A 19398-nucleotide genomic window follows, 5' to 3' on the forward strand; every position below is an offset into this window, starting at 1 on the left:
TCCTGCTTGAAACAACATGTTGACAGGTCGTAGTTATAGTTAAGGAAGTTGTGCCCATTGCTGTGTGACTGAAGTTTCAGGTCTTAGTAAATAGGAACAAGCGATAAAGATAGGTAAAACTCTTTCATAACCACCCATACAGAAGTATCCTAATTTGTTTTTGTAGAGACAAAAAAAAATAAGTGTTGTGATTTACTGGCCTTCTAGTCCACCACTGTATAATTAGTTTCTGTGTGCTATAAGCAAACTTCTCTCTGGTGAAGCAGCAACTGGGAAAAGTATAGGCAGTAGCCTCGAGAAGTAAAACAAAATGCACTTCACAGCCATTTCCTCATTTGCTGACATTAGATTTATGTCTGGAGATAAGCCATTAATTACGTTTACTAGAACAGACTTACCCTTACTATAGCGAACCAAATGATTCTCTTAAACAGCAGAGCACTAATATATTTCAGTATTCTTGCTGTCACTACTGCGTTTATATTTTAAAGTGTTCGCAATCTGCCTTCTTTATGAAATCTAACAACCATTGGTTTCAGACAAATGCTAAAGATTAAAGTGTAGCGTTTGGTAAGAAAAAAAAAGGAAAGTGCTAACTTTTTTTAAAAAAACGTTTCTGATAAGTTGGTATTAATCATATAGCAAGACTTCTCTAAGTGGAGTTTATCCAGATACCGTGAGTTAACGAATTTTTTAGCTGCTTCCAAACTACTGCTCCTCTCCCTGGGGTTTGGACTGAGAATGCGGGCTTCAAAGCTCGCTCCAGTCCCGGGCTGCGACTGCTGCGTATCCACGCTCTGGTGCGGTTGCGTACGTTTAAGCGCTTCCCGCTCTCACCGGTTGGGTTAAGACTTGTAACTGCCATCTGGCTCATAAATTTGTCTTCCTACTCTGTCTGGTGCCCCCTGGTGCTCATCACAACTATAATCTTAGGTAGTAGCAAAGGTGGTCCAGGAAGCACTAAGGATATTTTGATGAAAAGAATTCCATTACTGTAAACTGTACGGATCTAGGTTTCTCGATTGGTATAAATTACATATGTACACATATGCAAGTCTAGTAAAGAAAGGGATGTTTCACTAAGCCACCGAGGGAGGGAAAAACAAAACGAAAGGTAAATAAATTTTACCTAACTATAGAGGCGAAAGTCAGCTATGCCCTCTCAAGTTTGTAGTCAAAGATCAAAGATGAAGACATCTTCGAACCCGACTTCCTCCCATACTTGTCACCCGCTCCCCCTCCCCCACGCTAAGTTTCTGGCAAAGCAAAGAGGGTTCGCTCTGATCTTGGGTTTTATTTAGTAGGCAGCTCATCTTCGCAGCCAAAGTACTTGTCTGGGAACTGGAGTCGAGCATGTGGTCTCAAGTTGTGGAGGGGAGAAGGATGGGATATATTTGTCTTCCCTAAACCATTTAATCAACAGTGATCTTTTGTGCACTCTTCACAAAGTTTCCCGGGAGTCTTCGAGCTCGGGCTCTGGTTATCCAGCTTTGCCTTCCCCCTCCACTCCCACACCCCCAGTCACTCAACACTAAGGAGGCTCTCCATTAAAGGCGAACAACAGATCATTTTTCATTGCATGGCAGCTCTGTGAGCTATTTAAGCAGAAAATGACGGAAGTCTTTCGTTCTCTCCTTATGACTTTTTTTCTCTCTCCTTTCTTGTCTTCTTTTGCAGTTGATTCCTAAATAATGATTTTGGTAGAGAGCACTGACTTTAGGATGGAATTGAGCGACCCACGATGACGCTCCCATCAGGCTTTCAGAAGGGGCGGTTTTCAAAAAAAGGAACTACAATTCCCAGGAGGTACTAGGCTAGAACAATCGCAGGGCATCACGGAAGTAGTAGGCGCTTTTCTCCCTGGTCCCTTTCACGGTTTCCACTCTAAAACTACCAATCCCATTGTGCCTCGAGCTCGGCACGCCTGCGCGAGAGCCCCCGAGAGCAATGTGGGCGGGGCCGCCCCGGGCAGCAGGGGGCGGGGTCCAAGCGGGCTGTGTGGAGGCTTCAGACATCGGCGCCATTTAAAGCGGAGAGTTTCCCGGGCGGACGCGCTTCTTCTGCTCGGCCATTCCGCACTCCCTTCTTCGCTGACAGAAGGCGCCTAGTGGGGTGACTGCTCTTTTCTCTCCCTGCTCCCCCTCCTCCCAGTTCTTTCGGTCTTCTCTCCTCTTGGCCAGAGAAGTAGCGGAGCCCGGGCCCCGCGGTGAGCGGCCCTCCCCTCCCCACAGTTCCCTCCCTCCTCTGCCGCCGGCGCCGGCCAGAGAGGGGAAGAGGTTCGCCAGGCCCGGGGCGGGCGGGGAGGCCTCGGGGACGGGGGGGGCCGCTCCTCAGGCTTCGAGGTTTCGAGGCTCCGGCCCTCGGCGTCTGGTGATGGGCGCCCTGTGAGACTGGTCCCCCTCTCTGGGGCGCGTGCTGCCTGAGGCGGCGGCCGAGTGACCGGGAACCCGGGCCGCGGCCCTCCTTCCCCTGCGCGGCCCCTCCCACTCCTGTGCCCCGGGCTGCCACCGCCCGGCGTCGGGGCTCGTCCCTCGCGCTCTGTGCCTCCGCCCTCAGGGCCTATCCCGCCGTGCTCGGCGGGCGGCGGCGGCGGGAGCTTAGCCGTCTTTGGCTTTCGTCGCATCCGCTCGCCCGGGAGCCGGCCCCGCGCCCTGCCCCTCATGACTGCGGCGCTGGTGCTGCCACAGCCCTACCGGCCACCGCTCGCTGCAGGATGGATGCGGACTGTGCGGCGCTAACCCCCGTGGCTCCGCTCCTGCCTCGCCCGCCGACGAGCCCGCCCCGTGAGCCGCAGCAGCAGCAGCAGCCGCCGCAGCCGGACCCAGAGTCCCGCGTCGCCCTCGGGGCGTTTTGTCAGTGCTGAGCGGGAGTCGTCGGAGCGCCGCCCCGCACTTCTTGGTGGCTCTTCCGGGCCTCCCTTTCCCCCTTTTCATTCACGAAGCCGAGCCCGCACTCTTGACTCCAGCGGACCGACCATGTCTGACGGCGCCGCCGAGAAGCAGAGCGGCACCCCGGGCTTCCTTTCGCCGCCGGCGCCAGTCCCCAAGAATGGCTCAAGCTCCGATTCTTCCGTGGGCGAGAAACTGGGGGCCGCGGTCGCCGACTCCGGGATGGGCAGAACCGAAGAATACCGGCGCCGCCGTCACACCATGGACAAGGACAGCCGTGGGGCGGCCGCCACCACCACCCCCACGGAGCACCGCTTCTTCCGCCGGAGCGTCATCTGCGACTCGAATGCCACCGCGCTGGAGCTGCCGGGCCTCCCCCTTTCTGTCCCCCAGCCTAGCGTGCCCGCAGTGGTGCCCCAGAGCGCTCCCCGCGAGCCTCACCGAGAGGAAACTTTGACCGCCGCCGCTGCTTCCCAGGTGTCTCAGCAGCCCCCAGCTGCTGCCTCCCCTGGGGAACAAGCCGTCGTCGGCTCGGCCACCGCGACCGTCCCCAGCAGTATTAGCCCAGACCGCCCGGTGTCCCAGCCCAGCCCGGTGGGGAGCAAAGAGGAGCAGCCGCCGTCCAGAGGTGGAAGTGGCAGCGGCGGCGGCAGCGCTAAAGAGCTGCAGGAGGAACGCCACCAGCAACAGGATGACAACGAAGAGCTGGAGACCAAGGCCGTGGGAATGTCCAATGACGGGCGCTTCCTCAAATTTGATATCGAAATCGGCAGAGGGTCCTTTAAGACGGTCTACAAAGGTCTGGACACCGAGACCACAGTGGAAGTCGCCTGGTGTGAATTGCAGGTAATGCCCCACCTCCTTTCATATGCGGTCGCTTGGATCCCTAATTTGGCTCGGTTAAGCCAGTTTATCGAGTTTATTCTTTACTTGTAATTCTCTGAATCTGAGTGGGAGGGGGAGGCCAGCTTCCGAAGAGGTTGAAATTGGGAGATTGTAGAACTTTTAGTTAGGTGTTTGGAAAAGATAGCAATCCCTCGTCACCAATAATTCCTACCAGGTTTGAGGTGAAAGTCACTTAAGTATAAACTTGTGTTTTAATGTGTCTGGAAACGTGGAATTAATTATTGGGGAACGGTTTCTTCCTCGACCCTCATGAACTGGGCATTGAACCCGGGGCCTGGCCAAGTGCTTTCCCACTGAGCTATATATATCCTCAACCTTTGGGGAAATTTTTTATTTTAAGTAAATATCAATCTTTTTTTCCCTTGTGCACTTCAGCCTCATCTGAGTCTCTGCAATAATAAATTGCCTTGTGTGTTTCCATCTCTGAAATCAAGTTGTTAGATAAGAACCTGTGCCTTAAGATACAGCTTACTTGATAGCAGCATAGACATTTAATAAATAATAAAACAGAAATGCTTTCCAGGTGTGTCGGGACATGCCTGTAAGTCCCAACTGTTCCAAAGGCTGAGGCAGGACAATCTCAGCTTCAAGACCAATCTGGGCTGCATATTGAGACATTCTTTCCATTTTAGGATAAGTACTTTGGGATTAGGAAGGTCCTGTATGCATCTACTATTATTCCACGTACAGATGCTTAATCCATGTGTCTCCTGTGATCTGACACTGTTCATTAGAGTGACTGTCATCATCCTTTTCAGCCAGTAGTGAATAGTAAAAGTCCATGCAAAATTGCCGAAGTGCTTTGAAAACTGTGTTATTGCATCATTGTAATCTTATTATAAAAGGTTTTTGTTGACAGTATTCTAAAGTATAGCCTAGTCTGACCTGAAATTGTTGGTCCCTCTTGCCTTAGCCTCCAGAGTACTAGAATTACAAGTTTGTGCCACAATGCCAGGGATATAAAAAAATCTCATAGGGAAGTTTTCATTTTATAAATAAATTGCAGCTATATTCTAGACTTAGGTTACTTTGCTTGACTTAAGTAATAATGAGTATTAGAAAGCACCTATGTAAATATCAGTTCGTTAGCTCTGTTCTCTACAGGAAATGAACATGTGTTAATGGTGGAAGCAGAATTTCAGTTATATCATAGATCAAAGTGTCACTGATGATTTCTTGTCCAAAAAATGGACCAAACTGAAATAATATTGGAAATTAAAATGAAATAATCTCAGAACTTCATTTACCCAAGAACTAGTAAATAAACAACTTGGTTTCTAAATGACCCAAGGCCATATGAAATGTGAAAGGAATAATGTCTGGAACTTGCTTCTAAATATCTAGTGAGGGTGAGAGAATGTAGTAGTTATCCAGCTTCAACAATTACCAGCACGTGGTTGTTCCATGCAAAGTAGTTGATCAAGCTTTAAATTTCCTCTAATGGAAATAAATGTTCTTTTTTTTTTTTTTTTTTCTTAGCTGGGGTTTCTCTGTAGCCCTGGCTGCCCTGGAATTCTGTCCAGCTCTGTAGACCAGGCTGGCTTTGAACTCACAGAGCTCTGCCTGCCTCTGCTGGGATTAAAGGCATCGGCCACTACTACCCAGCTATGTATGTGTTTTTAAAATAAATTTGTCAAAATATGCCTGGTCGATCATACTCAATAATTCAGATGTAATTGATTTACAGGAAGACACTTTGTGTGTGCCAAGGATCTGATCCTGGTATTTAATTTTTCTATTACAGTTTCGTTTATGAATGTGCGCTTCTACTTTTTATTTTTAATATTACTATTATTTACTTTTTTCTTTTCTTTTCTCTTTTTTTCTTTCTTTCTTTCTTTTCTTTTTTTTTTGACAGTCTGGGCTGACTTGAATTCACTCTGTAGATCAGTCTGGCAACCAATTTAAAGCTTCAACCTCCCAAGTGCTGGGATTATGGGTATTAGCCACCATGTCTGGTCCTTCCCAGCCACCCATTTTTAAGTACTGTGTTTGTTAAGTATTGAGAATTTTGTGGGTTAAGTTTGTTAGTTTCAGTTATTCCCTTACAAAATATGTATGTGTGTGTGTATAATATATATATGTTGTTATTCTGGGGATTGAACCCAGGACCTTTACATGCTAGGCAACCCCTATAACCTAGCACTCAACAGTACTCAGTTATTTCACATTTAAAAGGACTTCTCAGACTGGTTTGTTTTCCTTTGTCATTAGGGACTGATAGTTTTTTTTCTTGGAACTAATATAAAAAACTCCCATTTGTCTAATGTCACAACAATGATTTTAAAATTCAGCTTTTCTCAAAATACTAAATTTTTGGACTTAGTTCTTTATGTAGATCTGGGTGTGATCAAACTAAGGAAAATCTTACTTTGACTATTATTTTTAAGCCAAGTCACCATTTGGAAGCAGAACCAAATGGATCTTAGCTTATAGAATGAAGTCCTGGTTTTCAGAACTTTCATGCTTTTTAACCAAGCTTCTGAAAATTTTTCATTTTTGATTTAAAAAAATTAAACAAATGTGACTTCTAGTATAAGAGTACTTTATAGCGGTAGTCAGGCAATAATTTTGTTTTTTGTTTTGATTTTGATCAAAGTATTAGTAGGTCAATGTTTTGAACTTTTATCTTTGGGTCCAAATTAAAGGATAAACCTCTAAGGATAAGCTTTGGAAAGAAAAAATACCTCTCTTTTACATTGAATGTCAATGTTTCCCCCACTGTCCCATTACTAGCAATTGAATCTAGGATATTACATACTCTATCTCCAACCTGAATGAATACTTGAATATAGTATTTTTGCAAGACAGGAATAGGATTGTGTTCCATTAAGTTAAAAATCTGAGTGTTTTTTATTTGTTTTGAGACAAGGTTTTGCTGTATTGCCCAGGATAGCTTTGAACTTCTGTTTTTACCTTCCTAGCACTGGCATATACATGTCTGACTTTAAAAATCTCAGTATATGAAAACTTGAAGAAGGGCTCTGGGAAATGGCTCATCAGGTAAAGGCACTTGCCACTAAGCCTGGTATCAGTTAGTTCAATCTCCAGCACCAACTTGTGAAAGTTGTTCTCTGACCCTGCACTCTTGCTGTGGCACTTGTATACCCACACACATACATGAATTAAATACATGCAAAATTGGATGAAATAGGCTATCTTTTCTATCTACTTGTTTATTAAATAAGGACCTGAAATCATAGGGCAATAAATAACTTGGTTTAGGTTAAAAAGAACAAAATTAAAATAGTTAGGATCCAGTAATTTGTGAGGTATTAAAAACTGTTACAAGTTTGGCTTGGGCCAGGCGGAGCCGGGCGGTGGTGGCACACGCCTTTAATCCCAGCACTCAAGAGGCAGAGGCAGGTGGATCTCTGGGAGTTCAAGGCCAGCCTGGTCTCCAAGAGCTAGTTCCGGGACAGGCACCAAAGCTACAGAAAAACCCTGTCTCAAAAAAAAAAAGTTTGGCTTGGTAGCACAGGCCTATAATTTTAGCTACTGAGGGAGGCTGAAACAGTAAGATCATAGGTTCAAAAACTGTCTAGGCTACAAAGGAAGTTTTAGGACAGCCTGGACAGCTTAGTAAGACCCTATCTCAAAAGAAAGGGCTGGGGAATGTAGTTCAGTAGAGTGCTTGTTTAATATCCTTAAAGTTTAGTTTTCAGTATCACAAAATGTTAAAGGAAACAGTAGCTGTGATTACCTGTATAAAACTTTAATTTTTTTTAAAACTGCATTTGTAGCTTTAGTAGATGGCTAATTAGTAATTTCAAATGAAGTAATATTTTTTCACTTTTTTTCCCCTCAAGACAGGGTTTTTCTATGTAGCAGTCCTAGCTGTCCTGGAACTTCCCTTTGTAGACCAGGCTGGCCTCAGACTCACAGAGATTCCCGTCTCTGCCTTCCAAGAGCTGGTATTAAAGGTGTGTGCCACCACTGCTCAGCAAAGTAATGCTAGTTTTATGTAGAAGTGACTGTCAGATTTCTAGAGTCCTCTAACAATGGAAAATTATGTTTACTTTTTATCATTTCATATGGGGATATAAATTTTGGAGGATGAGTGAAGTGAGTAGGGTGTACAAATCAGACTTCCTATTGTTAAGGTTATTTTTAGAGTCACAGGTAATATTTTGATACCATAGTTTTAAGTAATAACTAAGACCACCCACCACCACCACCGGCCTGAGAACCCTTAAAACAAGATTTCTTTATCAGGACCTGTTACGTAAATGGTGTACTTCAGTTATTCAACCAGATGTGCTGATGAAAAAATATTACTAGGGTGTTCTGTAGAATTTATATTACTGTTACTTCTGGAGGCTGGGGTAGTAATGGGAGCATGCTTTTCAGGAACAGCATAATTTGCTCTAAGAAAACATACATAGACCTAGTAATCTATTTCTGACATTTTTCTTATAGGTTGTCTCTAAATAGTGAGTTTACTTGAAACACTGTATATTTATGAGATTGTTTTTAGTTCTAGCTAAAAGGAGAGATAGAAGTCATAATTTTTGTTTACACTCTAGTCTACCTAGTACCTGTGTCTTAAACTGGTTTTTACCAAGTTAAGGTTTTTGTTCCTTCCTAAGGGTATGATTCTTCCCCCGCCCCCCCCCCCCCCCCCCCCCCACCGACAGGGTGTCTCTATATAGCCTTGGCTGTCCTGGAACTCACTCTGCACACCAGGCTGTCTAAGAACTCAGAGATCCCCCTGCCTCTGTTTTCCAAGTGCTGGGATTAAAAGTGTGTGCCACCATGCCTGGCTCTTAAGTATACAATATGAATGTTTCAAGATGAGCAGTGCTGTAGAAATGGAATGTAGTTCTGTCACTCAAACCTAATTTATTCCTTTGCCAATTTTGAAATAACCCCCATTGAGCTGAATCTCCTCTCATGTGATTCTTCCCCCCCCCCCCCCACAGGGTTTCTCTGTAGCTTTAGAGCCTGTCCTGGAACTTGCTCTGTAGACCAGGCTGGCCTGGAACTCCCAGAGATCCGCCAGTCTCTACCTCCCCAGTGCTGTGATTAAAGGCATGCGCCCCACCGCCCCGCGGCTTTTTGGTGTTCTGTTTCGTTTTATTTTTTTGAGACAGGGTTTCTCTGTAGCTTTGGAACCTGATCAGGCTGTCCTCGAACTCACAGAGATACACCTATTTCTGCCTCTGGACTGCTCGGATTAAAGGCGTGTGCCATCACTGCGGGGCTGGAATAGTTCTTTTGAGTTCAGTCTCACACCTTCTTAGACCAGGGGTAATCCATACTTGAGTGTACAAGATCTTGTTTTAGGATATTTTAGGTTCAAAATACTGTTGTGGTTGGGTAGATAGGTTGGTAAGGTCTTTCTGCTTTAGCTACACTTATCAACCTTGTTCGTTTTGTTTGTTTGTTTTTTATTTAGTTAAAAAGTTACTGTGTGGGGGCTTGAGAGATGGCTCAGAGGTCAACAAACAGAACTAACTGCTCTTCTAGAGGATCTGGGGTCAATTCCAAGCCTCCATATGGTGAATTAAAACTGTCTATAGCTCCAGTTCCAGGGAATTCAACACTTTCCTACAAACATACATACAAGTAAAGCACCAATGCACATAAGATAAAAGTCAATCATTTTAAAAAATGATTTGGCCAAGTTTGGTGGCTCATGCCTTTTATCGCAACAAGCACGTGGGAGGGAGGCAGAGGTAGGTGGATCTCTGTGAGTTTGAAGCCAGCCTAGTTTATAAAGTGAGTTCCGGGACAATCAGGGCTTTATACATAGAGAAACCTTATTTGGAAAAACCGATTTTTTTTTTTAAATTTTGTATGTGTGTGCATTTATGTCAGTCTCATTCTACTATGTGTAGATATGGAAGCATATACTATTTCATTCCACCACGTGAATTGTGATGACTGAGTTTAGGCTTGGCGGCAAGTGCCTTAATCTGTTGAGCCATCACATCAGCCTCAAGTCTAGATGTAAATTTTAGTTCCCCTGATTCCTAAATAGAATACTATTTAGGAAACAAAATACTTACCAGGTATGTTCATGGCTATATTGAAGACATAGCTTCTTTTTGTAGGTTCTTTCAGTAAGGATTGTTTTAGCCCATTTGGGCTGCTGCAATAAAATACTATAGATTAGGTACTTTATAAAATTTTTTTTTCATTTTCTCATAGTTCTAGAAGTTGGGAAGTCCATTGTCAAGGTGCTGACAATTGATGAGGAATTTCTTACTGTATGAAACAGATGTTTGAAAACCCTGTACAGCAGCATTAGTTCTTTCAAGAGGGTAGAGGTCTACTTCCCTTCCTTACATTAAGGATTAAGATTTCAGCACAATTTATTGGGGAAATAAGTAGTTCACCTTAACTATTAGAGAAAAAATAAATATTAATGGGTGTTTGTGATTACTATATAGCACAGGTTAGCCTTCAACTCCTTGTTATCCTACTTCAGCCTGAGTGCTGGGATTAAAGGCAAAAACTATCATATACTTCTTTGCGTATTTATTTCTATATCTAACCAAGGTGATATAGTGAGATTATGTCTCAAATAAAATCAGTATTTTTGTTTAAAATATTTTTTAAAGCCTACTTTGTTTACTGTGTGTGTCACATCACACATGTTTCTACTAATGCAAGCTTTAGTGTTTGAACACCAAATTATTCCTTTTTAAAAACAATTTTATTTATTTTTATTTTATGTATATGAGTGTTTTACACTGTGTGTGCCCTGCAGATCTCTGTTAATCTTCATGTGGATTCTGGAAACTGGACCTGGTTCTCTAGAAGAGAACTTAACTGATGAGCCATCTCTCTAGCCCCTAATTCCTTTCCCCCTCCTTTTTTTTAAGTAGACCATGAAACCTGATATGGACAAGTTCAACAGAACCGCTGTATACGGACTGCCCATGCATGCTTCAGCATTGCCAGGGTATACATTTTAAAAATTTCAGTTTCTTTCCATGTAAGCCTACCTGGTCTGGAACTCACTGTGTAGACCAAACTGGCCTCAAACTCGAGAGTTCCACCTGCCTCTACCTCCAGAGTGCTGGGATTAAAGGCGCACACCACCACCTCCTGGCTTGTTGTAGAGTTCTTAAACTTTTACTGTTTATTATGATTGGCACTAGCCAACTGACAGCTGATTTAATTGTAATAATCTTTTTTAAAATTAATATTTTTAGACAAGGTCTTGCTGTGTAGTCCAGGCTGACCTTGAACTCATGATTTTCCTGCTCTGCTTCCGGTACTGGTATTACAGATGTTTACCACCAAACATGTAGTATAAAACTTAAAATTATTTTTCTTTTTTACATTTTGTGTGTGTGTGTGCAGGGGGGTCAGAGGACAGACAGCTTGGCTGATTCAGTGAGATTCTAGGGATTGATCCTACATTGACAGGCTTGGCACCAGGCACCAGGCACCGACCAAGCCATCTCCTTGGCATAGCATTATAGAACTTGTGTGCAGACTACCCTCCCCCACAGAAAAAAAAGCCACAAAAAAACTAAAAGAGCTGACAATTTTATTTTAACATTTCAGAGTACATGGGAAAATTGAAAATTATACTTTAAAATCTTACTTCTCTTTTTCAAAACTATTCTTCGTTAGGAAGGAAGAGTTTTCTTTGACAGGCCATTAGAAGACACTCAGGCATAGCACTGCAATCTCATGGTGAAATAGAAACAAAACTAATAAAGAACCCCTCTGTCTTTACCTATCGGGCTAAGTCATCCCAGTCTAGAGATTTGCCTGTCTCTGCTTCCCAAGTGCTAGGATTAAAGGTGTGTGCCACTATGCCTGGCTTCATTACCACTCTTTATAAATGGCAATTCTTTGCTATTGCTGAACACAGAAATTTAGTATTTAAATTTTTTCTTTTTAGTATATAGTGCTTTGTCATTTCCCAGCATATGTGTATCAGAAATATCTCTAATGAATCATGTTCTCTGAGCATGGTAGTTGTTGGCAAGAAAGACATAAGTTAGTGATGGATGTAAGTGTCTGGAAAAAAATTAAAATAATTTTATTATAAAAAAGCTTTTGCCAGGCAGTGGTGATGAAGCAGGTGGATCTCTGAGTTCCAGACTAGCCTGGTCTACAAAGAGAGTTACAGGACAGCCAGGGCTATCCAGTGAAACCAAACAACCACCAAAACCCAAAAACCTTGCAAATAAAAACCACCGCAGATCAAAATTAACCAAACCCAAAGTTTTATGTCTCAGTGAACTTCTGCATGGTTAGAATAGTTATTTTGAAGCTGTAGAGATTCACCTTGGCTTTTATACTTTCACTATTCAATATATATATTTATGTCTTATACTCACCAGAAATGAAAAATTTGTGACATAGTTAGAGCTAGAAAAACAATTTGCTCTATATTCCTTTTCATAGCTTGTATTCATCTCCTGCGTTCAGTCCTCCTTCATCTCCTAATATTTACCCTTTCTTGGTCTTTTTTTCTACTTCTGCTGTATTGATATGTACATTTGTTTACATATACACATAGATCATTGGCGGTTCTGCATATGAAGGAAAATGAGTAGGTTTTTCTTTGAGATTGTATGACCTTAAATATTATATATTCTAAGTTCATTTTCTTGCAAGTTTTGTGATTACATAAGTGCTAAAAGTATTCCATCTGTATATTTATATATACCAAAATTATTTATCTATTGGCAGGTAACTAGGTTTATTCCAGTTCTTTGTTTTAGTGAATAAGATAGCAATATACATGTTTTTAAAGGTGGATAGATTCTAGAATGTCTCTGAGTATATATTATTTCATATAAAAACCTAGAAAGTAGTTCTCTTTAAACACATTGTTTCTTATATTTTTAAAACATCTTAGATATGTTCTAGAGTAGACAGCTAATAAATAAAGTAGACCCAAGTTATCTTGAATGGATAGGATAGACAAGCAAACCCCAAACCTTTAATCTCAATAATCACAAAACTGAAGCTGAAGCAGGACTCCAAGTAAGTTCTTATATGTATGTATGCATATATAATGCTGGGTTTTAATTATAGACTTGTGCCAAAACCTCACCTTAATTGTGTTTTAGAAAAATGTGTGAGTGAACTTTGGTAGACCTTTTATTTGATATATGAGAGGGTTTTTGCTGCTCATTTAGAACTCTGTTAGGAAAATAACTGAGGTATGTTAGTGTGGGTTTAATATAAACACAAACATACAGCCCTTTTGTGAATTGACTTGACTATAGACCAAAATTAGTGTATTTAAAAATGTATTGTCATGAAAGTGGAGAGGGTTGATAATTTTGAAGGATAGTAGAAGTAGAGGGACAAGGAGAGAAGTGGAAAGTAGCAAATAGGAGCAAAGCCATGTACATTTGAGAATGCCATGATGTATGTAGCCCATTTATTATGATCACTGAAAACATAAAAATGAATAAAATGCTATTCACAACTGAAAAAAAAATGTTTTAGGCCAGCAAGATGACTCAGTGACTTGCTGTAAAGCTTGGCAACCTGAGTTCTATCACTGGGACCTATGTAAAGGTGGTAAGAGAACTTGGCTCCACATACTTGTCCTTTGGCCTCCACATGCCAACCATGGCAAATGTGTCCACACATATCATGCACATATAACAACAACAATAATAAAACTTATTACTGTGCATATGGCAGGTTTGAGAATGTATTTTATCTTGTTTTGGATATAAAGGATTCAGATACTTGAGTTAGCTTCCTTTTTTTCTTGCCTACACTTTTTTGCAATTTATCCATAATTTACTAGTTTGACTCATCATAAGAGCCAATATCTCTGCCATTGTCATTACTGAACATTCTTGTTTAAGTTTGTGATTTTGTTGGTAGTCATTGATAGAACTGCTTAAAGGTGAACAGATAATGTCTGAAGAACTAATTGGAAACACTTTAGAGGATGATTTTTTTTAAAAAACTTTTTTTTTAAAGCTTTTTTTATATGTGTGTATGCCTGCTGGCCAGAAGAGGGCACTAGACCCCATTACAGATGGTTGTGAGCCACCATGTGGTTGCTGGGAATTGAACTCAGGACCTTTGGAAAAACCGTCAATGCTCTTAACCTCTGAGCCATCTCTCCAGCCCAGAGGATGATTTCTTTGCATAATATTTTAAGCTTACTATGAGTTTTGGGAAAGAGTGGGCAGTAGTACACCTTTGGTTGTACAGTAGTGATGAGCTGCCCATTACTTGCAGTATTTGTTTTTAGCTCTTTATGTAGAGAATTTTTTTTCTAAATCAATTTTGTGTATTTGTTGTGTAACCAAGGTTGATCTTGAACTCTCTGAGAGCTAGACTGGCCTCAGGCTTATGAGCCTTCTTATTCAGCCTCCTGACTGTTGAGATTATAGGTGTGTGTCACTATGACCTGCTAGCAAATTCAATTTTAACTTTAAAATTGTATGTTTGTTTTTACTAATTCAGTTGTTAGCGAATATTTATTAGGTGATGTGTATGAAGTATTTTGCAGATACTTAAGATATTACTTTATTTCAATGAAAGCTTTATTTTAGCAGTAAGATAGAATTACAGATCACAAAAACACAGGATAGTTCAATTTGGTTTTGTAGTTCTTCTAAATTTAGGTAATATAGAAAGGGGATTTTTATGACCATGGCTATGCATTCCTAAACAAGTGTGTTGCATTCCTAAATGTAGTGTGCTGCATGCACTACTGAGCATAATGTGAAAAGAAAAGTGCCATAAAAAAGCTAAGTACCAAGTAACTAGCTAGAAAAAGCTTTTAATGGGATGGCTGGCATGGTCATTAATTTGGTACACTAGTACTTGGGGAAGTGGTCACATGTAGTAGAGTGCAGTTTGTTTTAGTTATTAGAAACCAAAATAAGAGACTCAGAATTAACACTTAAATGCTAACGTGGTTTTCTACACCCTAATTTAGCTTAGTTTAGGAGACTTGATTCAAATGTAAACTGTAGAAGAATGGCTCATTAGTTAAGATCCAGTCAGCTTTAGGCCTTTGTCAATTTTTTTTTGATTCAGCCTTAGTTCTGTGACTCTTTTCCAAATATTTGGAGATATATATATATAATGGTTTGCTATAGATCCTTTCAACTTTTATGACTGAGAAGCATTTTAAGTAACACTTTTTACATTATGACAATAAATACACATATAAAAAGCTTAAAGATGCTGGGCCGCAGTGGCTCACTCCCTTAATGCCAGGACTCAGGAGGCAGAGGCAGGTGGATCTAGTCCGAGGCCAGCTTGGTCTCTAGGAGCTAGTTCCAGGACAGGCTCCAAAGCTACAGAGAAACCCTGTCTTGACCCCCCCCCCCCAAAAAAAAAATAAAAGCCTCAGCAAATATTTTGTTTCATAAGAAAATGATAATAAACTACTTTGAAAAGCATTTAGGGTATAAACCTAAAGCTAGATCCTTTTTGTTTGTTTTTCCAATATGGTATTGCTGTGTATGTCAGGTTGATCTTTTTTGTTGTTGTTGTTGTTTTGTTTGTTTTTGTTTGTTTTTTGGTACTAAATGTCGAACCCAGAGACTTACACATGCTAGGCAAATATACCATTGAGGTATATTATCAGTTCCATTTTATAAAGAGGGAAGTCTGGGGTTTATGTTACTGTTTACTAATATCAAAATCTATGCACAATGATTACAAGACAGAATGAAGAATCTGGGCCTTGTCACCAGCTGCTCTACTGTTCCCCCTGGGGAATCAGCTCTCCTCCACTACTTGCAACCTCGTTCCTAAAAGGCAGTGGGGAAGCTCCCTCCAAGCATGGTTTGCTGCCAGCTCATCCACCATCCAAGAGAGTACTCGACCCCTTGCCTCTGGTTATTATCTGGTTACACATCCTCAGAGAATACCAGGCTCATTGGGCCAAGCTGTCCCAATACAATTGGTTATTGTATCGAATTCCCACAACACTTTTAGTTTTTAGACAGGCTCTCATTAGTTTCCAGCTGGCCTTGAATTTGTAATATTCGTGACTTAGCCTTTGGACTAGCCAGTACACTTTTGGTCCTTTGTCTTTTTTTTTAACTAATTAAACAAATTGTTTATAAGTATTTACTACAAAATGAAAGTTGTTGGCTATATGAATTTTAGTTCTTGTCACACAAACTCGGCTAATTTCATTCTTAGAAAGAAACAGATGATTAGGTTTTATGTAACAGCTGAAGTTGGGTCCTTGTAAAGTTTCTTTTTATTCTTGTTTTTGTTTTCTTTGAGACAGGGTCTCAAGTTGTTCTGGAACAGATGATTAAACCCCACCTCCCACCCCTGATACTCCTGTAATGCACTGATTTATACAGTGCTGGAGATTCAATTCATGGTCTTGCACAGCTAGGCAGTGTTCTACTAACTTTGCTATATCTTAGATTTCCATGTAAACAAATTATCTGCTAATTTTTATTTTAAAGATTTTAGGCTTTTTTTTCTTTCTTTTCTTGTATTTTTGAGACAGTGTTTTTCTGTGTGATAGCCCTGATCTGCCTGCCTCTGCCTCCCGAGCACTGGGATTAAAGACATTGGCTACCACACCCTAATAAAAGATTTTAGTTTTAATTGTGTGTGTGTGGTTGTGGGGGAGGGTTGCATATGTGTATGCAATAGCCAGAGACCAGAATTTCTACAGGCATCAGATCCTGTTGAACTTGAGTTACAGGTAGTTATGAAATATAAATTTGGATATTGGGAACTGAAATTCAGATCTCTGCAAGAGCAGGACACATTCCCAATGATGAGCCATCTCTTCCACCCCAATCTTAATGGTTTTTGACTTTTACTTTGAATTTAAACTTTATTAATATGCACAGTACTGTTTAGTTGAAACAAGATAGTGGCACCAAAATTTTCAGCAACTTTTTAGAATTGAGTTTTGAAAGATATTTTGAGACAGGGTCTCTTTGTAGACTAGGCTAATCTCAAACTCAGATCCACTGCCTTTGCCTCCAAGTACTAGGATTAAAAGGTGTGTGTCACCACATTTGGCAGTATTTGTCTCATGGTGTGTAATTTAGTCTTTAGCATGAGTATATTTGTTATGAAAGTCTTTTTTTGTTGTTATTTATTTGCTTGGGTTTGGTGGGTGGTTATAGGGTTTATCTCTGTAGCTCTGGCTGTCCTGGAACTCGATCTGTAGATCATGCTGGCCTTGAACTCAGAGACCCAAAGCCTGTGTCCTCCTGACCCCATCACGTCCTGACTGAATTTCCCTTCTCTTGCCCTTGATTTCTTTGTTTTGGAACACCAAACTCTCTCTTAGGTAAGGTGTCTTTTCTGTTTGTTTGTTTTCCTGTTTTAATCGTTTGTTCTTTTTACTATTTTTTTTCCTAGGAAATTTTGATTTGACCATGCTATCAAATTTTGGTTTTGCTATGATACTTATTTTTTTTTGAGAAATTTTTGTACGATATATATGAAGCCAGCTAGTTATGGTGGCTTGTACTTGGAAGACTGAGGCAAAAATATCAACTTGTTCTAGACTAGCCTGTGCTACAGAGTAAGACTGTCAAAAATCAAAATGTATGTGAAGCTTAGATCTATGCTTATTTTGTAATAGTTTTTTTTTTTGTTTTGGTTTGGTTTGGTTTTTTTAGTTTTAGCATATACTTACTTAGAGGGAATTTTGTTTAGATTTGTTTATTTTCTTTGCTTTTTTTGTTTGTTTGTTTTTGTTTTGTTTTTCAAGACAGGGTTTCCCTGTAGCAGTTCCGTAAACCAGGTTGACCTTGAACTCACTTGATCCGCCTGACTCTGCTTTCTGAGTGCTGGGATTAAAGAGTGCACCTCTACCGGATGGCTTTATTTTCTGTGTATGAATGTTTTACCTGCATGGGTATGTATGTGTGTCATGTGCATGCTTGGTATCTGTTGAGGTCAGAAGAGGTTGTCGTTCCCAGGGCTAAAGTTATGGATGGTTGTGAGCCACCATGTGAGTGCTGGGACTCAAACCCAGGACCTTTGGAAGAACTGCAGAGCCAACTCTCTCTAACCCCTGTTTTGTTTGAGATAAGATTTCAGTACAAAGCCGTGAAACTTGTAAAGAGTCATTTACCTCTTGTTCACTGGGATTAAAGGCATTTACCACCATGCCTGGCTAAGAGGTGTTATTTTTTTTTTTCTGTTCTTTAAAAATGTTTTGCGTAACCTGCCACCCTAAGATGGGAAGCTATTTTATTTCATTAAATATTTATTAACAATTTACTTTGTAAAAAAAAAATTAAAGAAAGCAGATAAAACTGTTTAAAGCTTATTTAGTACATCCCTTAAAGTATCTAGCATTAGTTAATATAATTGCTAAGCCATTTCCTGATAGTTTTCTTCTCATTTCTGTTTGCTGCCTTTAGCATTTTTTGGCTTTTTTATGTATGTTAATACAAAAGTAACATACTATTATATATTTAAAACATACATCCTTCATTTAGCAGTCTTATTTACCCATGATCTATAGCCAAGAGTGCCTTACAATAGATGAGGGGAATTAGAAGATTTCTTGGTACATAAATATTTATTTTCCCCACCAATAAATACCTAGCTAGGGAGAGGAACTTTTCTTAATTGTCTTTGTAGTACCTAAAAATTATTACTCCCTCTAATCCAGTCATGCCTTCCCCCTTCAAATGGGGGAGAGAGAGCATGTTAAAGAAAAGTTTTCTTAAAGGGGGAATTTGGCTGCATGAATCTTTAACCTTTTTTTTTTCATTAGAATACAAATGGGCATCTAAAAAAATGAATAAACCAGAATAGGATGAAACAAACATATTACTAGGAGAAAAAGTAACACATAGAGGATACAGAGACACACACGTTTGCAAATATAGAAATTCCATTAAAACAAAACCAGAAATTAGAAAATACATACAAAAACCTCTAAGGGAGGAAAAAATGAATAAAAAAAGAATAAAAATAGTGCTCAGAGAAAGCAATATGAGATAAGGAACTTCCAAAAATGCCATTTTATTCATTCATTCATTTATTTATTTATTTTGGTGTTGACCATCTATTTCTGGGCATGGTCCTGTCTTTAGGAGTGGTTTGTATATCCTGTGTGGTGGTTTGAAAGAAAATGGCCCCCATAGGCTCGTAGGAAGTGGCATTATTAGGAGGTGTGTTGTTTTTGAGAAGTTGTGTCACTGGGGGTGGGCTTTATTGAGTTCTCAGATGCTCAAACCAGGCCTAGTGTGGCAGTCTCTTACTGCTGCATTTGGATCCGATGTAAAATTCTCAGCTACCTCTTCAGCACCTTATCTGTCTGCATGCCACCATGCTTCCCACCATGTTGAAAATGGACTAAACATCTGAACTGTAAGCCAGCTCCAATGAAATGTTTTCTTTTATAAGAGTTACCATAGCCGTGGTGTCTTTTTCACAGCAATAGAAACCCTAAATAAGACATCCAGTGAAATTCTGTTCAAGAAGATTAATTTTTCCTTTGCGAGTAGTTGTAAATTGGAGATAACTTCTGGGTTGGGGCATGTGTCCACTTCCCCTCTCAGTGCTGGGACCCTATCTGACCCAGACCCGTCCAGGGTCTTCTTTGCGTTTTCTGTGAGTTGTTATGTGAATGTGAGTTCATATGTGTGTTAGTCCTGCTATGTTTAGAAGGCCTTGTTTTTTTGGTGTCATTCATCTTGTC

The 19398-nt window shown here is 40.7% G+C and overlaps 1 protein-coding gene across 15 annotated transcripts in view; it reads left to right on the forward strand.

The window, feature by feature from the left end:
* Positions 1-1991: 1991 nt before the first annotated feature.
* Positions 1992-19398, forward strand: part of Wnk1 (WNK lysine deficient protein kinase 1) — a 116104-nt gene continuing 98697 nt past the window's right edge. For 5 of the 15 annotated variants that reach the window (XM_075982938.1, XM_075982939.1, XM_075982942.1 and 2 more), the window contains exon 1: positions 1994-3734. In XM_075982938.1, coding sequence (XP_075839053.1) covers positions 2976-3734 — 759 coding nt within the window. In that variant the 5' untranslated portion in view covers positions 1994-2975. Of the gene's footprint in view, positions 3735-19398 lie in introns of all 15 variants that reach the window. The other 10 variants (XM_075982943.1, XM_075982944.1, XM_075982947.1 and 7 more) reach the window with 5 other exon arrangements.

This window comes from Microtus pennsylvanicus, chromosome 8 (assembly GCF_037038515.1).
Source record: "Microtus pennsylvanicus isolate mMicPen1 chromosome 8, mMicPen1.hap1, whole genome shotgun sequence".
NCBI classification, from domain to species: Eukaryota; Metazoa; Chordata; class Mammalia; order Rodentia; family Cricetidae; genus Microtus; species Microtus pennsylvanicus.